Here is a 4,646-nt window from a genome sequence, read left to right on the forward strand (position 1 = left end):
CTACTGTATCATATTATTATATGACACATGATGGATACCAAAGAAGTTTTATGTAAAGCATCACACATGGAGCCTATATGTGGGGCCAGGAAGCCCCGTTTTTTATTTATTATTAGTTGACTACTTTCTCATGATAAATTTGGTCCCCAATTGCCTGCTCAGCAATCTGAGTGCCCAGCTATGGCACTACATATCTAAATAAATCACAGCTGAGGATTTAGCTCGGCGGCACAGCGCCTGCCTGGCAAGTGCAAGGTCATGAGTTCGATTCCCGGTACTGGGAAAAAAAAACCATAAATAAATAAATAAATAAATAAATCGGTCAGTCATATTCGATGACATGATGAAGAACTCCTCAGCATTTGCAATTCTAGCCTTGGATTTTCTTTCTCCCTTGAGACATAGTTTAAATTGTTCAAGTTTTCCAGTTTTCTATGTCTAATATTCATAAGATTAGATTTCTCAAAGACAGAGACTAAATATTTTGCCTTTTTCTATTCCTTACTGTGGTGGTTAAGCTTCATTATGCCAACCTGGCTGGTTTGAGAGCTGAGATTAGGAAAGCATACTTCTGGGTGTATCTGTGAGGGGCACAGGAGCATGACTTGGGTACGGTATACATGGTGGTGGCCTGTTCCTCTCTGGCACTATTCCTCTGTTCTGCTTCCTGGCCACCATGAACTAAGCATCCTTGTTCTACCACACCCTCCCACCATGTTGCTTCTGCCTTGGAGCCAGAAGATCATGGACTGACTCCCCCAAAACCATTACATAATTAAACCTTTCTTCCTTTAAATTGTGGGTGTCAGGCTAATTATATCTCAGTGACAGGAAAGATGACTCATACACTTATGAAAACTCCTCAGCTGATACTTAATAAATATGTATTAATCATGAAATTATTAGTGAGCAGTTGTATAACAGTAGATCTTTAATGTTTCATTTCAAACATTTAATATATATGAAAATTAACTCAATTTTTATTATATCAAAACTATATGTTTTACAACAAAATACATTATAATTTAAGTAATTCTTTTAATTTTTAAAACAAAAGAAAATGTCATGAAGTAAACTTTCATTATGTACAAGTAGCTTGATTGGTTATATTCTGAAAAAAGAATGACACATTTTCTCTTATTCTTTCAAGAAAAGGATCTGTAAGATTTAAATGATCTCCAGAAAAATGTTTCCATTTCTTCAGCTGTGACATGGAAAGAGGTTTCAAGGAGTCAGATTTTTGCTGATAGAGACCAAGCTGACAACGTCTAGAGATAGCATCTTTTTCCAAAGAATCATCTGAAACAAGTAAAGCAGTAAGAAAATCCTTAGGCCAATCAATAAACTGCTATACACAATACCTTTTTTGTTTTATGATAATGAGTTTATATAATTTATTACATTAGATAACCATAGTTCAAGTTAATATATACAGTTCATTCTTTCTACAGATATTTACAATGGTTTGCCCTATGTTGGTTTAAGCACTGTGGGCAAAAATGGTGAATAAACATAGGCATGGGCTGTGAATTCAACAACTTTATTGTCTAGTAGAAGAGATAATACATTAAACAAATAATCACCCAAAGAAATGTATTACAGATTTATAATCGCATATGGAAAATGTGTAGGCTGATATGTTTCCAAATTAGAATACAATTAGAAAAATCTGAGTCAGCACTCCTTTATCAAACTCATTAATATTCTACAGCAAGTCATATGAATAGTCTTATGAAATTATTTAAATAGAGGGTATTGATAAACACATTATTTTTGTTTTGTTTTGTTGTTTTTTCAGACAAGGTCTTGCTATGTAGCTCAGGCTGGCCTTGAACTCACTGTGTGGTCTAGGATGGCCTCAAACTTGTGGTAATCCTCCTGCCTCTGCCTCCCAAGTGTTGGGATTACAGGCATGCCCCACCACACCTAGCCTCACATTAGATAGTTCTGCACTAAATAATTTTGTTACAAATCTATGAAGGAATAAAAACCTTTTGGTTGTTTGGGCTTTCTAGGTTTCAAAATTAGAGATAAGGAACTGCGGAGCTACATTACAAACAGATTAAGGGTTTTAAGGAATGACAGGAATGACATCTGAAAAAAGAAGCTGACCCAGAATGTAAGTGAGGATCCCTAAGGAAATGGCCTAAGACTAAAAGATGACAAAACAAGAACTAGAGGAGGAAGAAAGGCGAATCATTCTAGTAAGAGTACCAACAAAGGCCATGCAAGGAGCACTGGCACAGTTCAACTAAGATAATCAGAACCTGCAGAGAAAGGCAAAGAGTAATGCGAGAGGAGAAACTGAAAATGAAAGGTGAAGTAAGTATTTATGGACTAGATTATGCAAGACATGAATGGCAAGGGCCAAATCCACTCCTTTCTCCTCCAGGGCCTCGGCCGGGGAGACGGCTCAGCGGCACAGCGTCTGCCCAGCAAGCACAAGGTCCTGAGTTTGATCCTGGTATCAAAAAAAAAAAAAACCAAAACCTCTTCTCCTCCTCCAGGGCCTCAGCCACATTTCCCAGCCCCGCTCACAATTAGACGTAGCCACTGATGAGTCTGGCCCACAGCATGCAACAGTGTCACTTCCGGGTCTGGCCCATAAAAATCCCCCATACCACGACTTGACATGGTCTGGCAGGTACAGGTACCCCCACAGAAGACTCTAAAGCTCAGCAGGATGAACCTGAAGTGGAAGAAGCCAGTCACTGAATCATCGCGTGGAAGGCCGTCCACTGACTGCCACAGTGAACGGCTGCATGAGTGACAGTCACTGTGCAGTAAGTCATGTGTAGTTTTTTGCTGCCACACTTAGCCTACCCTGACTAACCACTTTAAAGATTTTAGGATTTTTCCTAAGAGCATTAGGAAGGCACTAGAGGTTTTTTGTTGTTTTTTTTTTTCCAGTACCGGGAATTGAACTCACGACCTTGCACTTGCCAGGCAGGTGCTGTGCCGCTGAGCTAAACCCCCAGCCCCTAGAGATTTTATTTTTTTTTTAACCTTTCAATTGTGGAAAGTTTCAAATAAACATAAAAGTTCACAGCACACTGGGAAGCTGTGGCAGAAGATCCAAGTTCAAACTCAGCAACTTAGCGACTCTGCAAGATCCTATCTCAAAATTTTAAATTTTAAAAAGGATGAATATAGCTCACTGTGAAGGCCCCAGGTTCAATCTCCAGTACCACAAAACAAACAAAAAGTTGGTAGGACAAAAATAAAGAACCAGTGCACACTTCTTCCTTTAGCAACCACCAAATAACAGCCTCTTTTATTTGGACTCCCCTATTTTCTCTAATTCCTTGTTACTTGAAATAAATACATAGAATATATCAGTACAGCCATAAATATTTCACTCTGCATTTCTAAAAGACAGACCTCTTTTAATTTTTTTTTTTTTTTTTTTCCAAGTGTAGGACCTTGCGCTTGCCAGGCAGGCACTGTGCCACTGAGCTATAGCCCCAGCCCTGACTTCTTTTAAATTTTATCACAAAAAAATTCGTTACTCCTTAATAACAAAATATTATCAGTGTTCAAAAATCATGGAAGTTTTAAGAGATGGTAAGATTACTTTAAGAATCTAGAAAAAATAGAATAATATCTTCAAAGCTCTAATCAGGAAAAAAATCTTATCAGTAAAGGCAGCATATGAAAGAAAAAGATACACATGGAAAATCAAAGATTGAGTGTTAGCTACTATTCAGCCCTTGAGGGGTATGGGCATGAAAAGACAATAGAAATGAATCAGAAATATCAGTAATTATAATAAATGCAAAGAAACTAAATGTTCTAGTTAAAAGAGATTAGCAGACTGAAAAAAAGAAAAGCTAGTCTTATGCTGCTGATAAAGAGAAATAACTAAAACATAAAGAAACAGAGATTTAAGGGAAAAGGACACACCAGACAAATACAAACAATAAGAAAGCCAGTATAACACGTAACCTAAGACAAAATGAAAGCAAATGGCATCGGGGATAAAGCAATCACTGGATAATAATAAAATAAGTAAACCATAATGAAAAAAATTCACAAGATACAAAATATATAAAGGAAAGTTTGACAGAACAATCCAGAATTGAATTAGCAAAATTTTAAATCTGTAAATTAAGAGAATTGATAACAGAATCCTTAACTGACAGAACATTGTACAATTAACAAACTAGATCATTTTTATGCACAAAAAAAATACCAAAAAAAAATCACTTCCTAGGTCACACAGCAAATCTCCATAGTTACCAAAGAACCTACAGTATATAGATCAGTTTTTCTGACTACAGTACTGTAGCCATAATTAAATAACAAAAACTGAAATACATTTTAAAACATGCTTTTAAATACCTCACTAGTCAAAGAAGAAATCATACTGGAAAATACAAAATATTTAGTACTGAAAAATGTAAAGACTACATATCAAAATTATGAGCTTCAGCTTGAGAAAAATTTACAGCTTTAAATATTCATTTTGGAAAAGAAGACTGGTAATTATTAAGCAAAATACCCAACTTAAAAAATCAGAAAACATTGAAGTATATACTAGGAAAAAGGAAAAAGTAAGACAAACATTATTTAAACAGAAAAATATATAGTGGGACCAATATCAATTCATTCTTTGTTACCAAAGTGGCCACAAAAAGAAAACCTGA

General features: G+C 36.0%; 1 protein-coding gene across 1 annotated transcript in view; it reads right to left on the minus strand.

Moving 5' to 3' along the window:
* Positions 1-909: 909 nt before the first annotated feature.
* Rad54b (RAD54 homolog B (S. cerevisiae)) overlaps positions 910-4,646 on the minus strand; it is an 87,705-nt gene continuing 83,968 nt past the window's right edge. Inside the window, exon 15 of the mRNA XM_013512842.1 lies at positions 910-1,299. Coding sequence (XP_013368296.1) covers positions 1,082-1,299 — 218 coding nt within the window. The 3' untranslated portion in view covers positions 910-1,081. The remainder of the gene's footprint in view (positions 1,300-4,646) is intronic.

The sequence above is a fragment of the Chinchilla lanigera genome, unplaced genomic scaffold (genome assembly GCF_000276665.1).
Source record: "Chinchilla lanigera isolate Chin_1 unplaced genomic scaffold, ChiLan1.0 scaffold00016, whole genome shotgun sequence".
Taxonomy (NCBI): domain Eukaryota; kingdom Metazoa; phylum Chordata; class Mammalia; order Rodentia; family Chinchillidae; genus Chinchilla; species Chinchilla lanigera.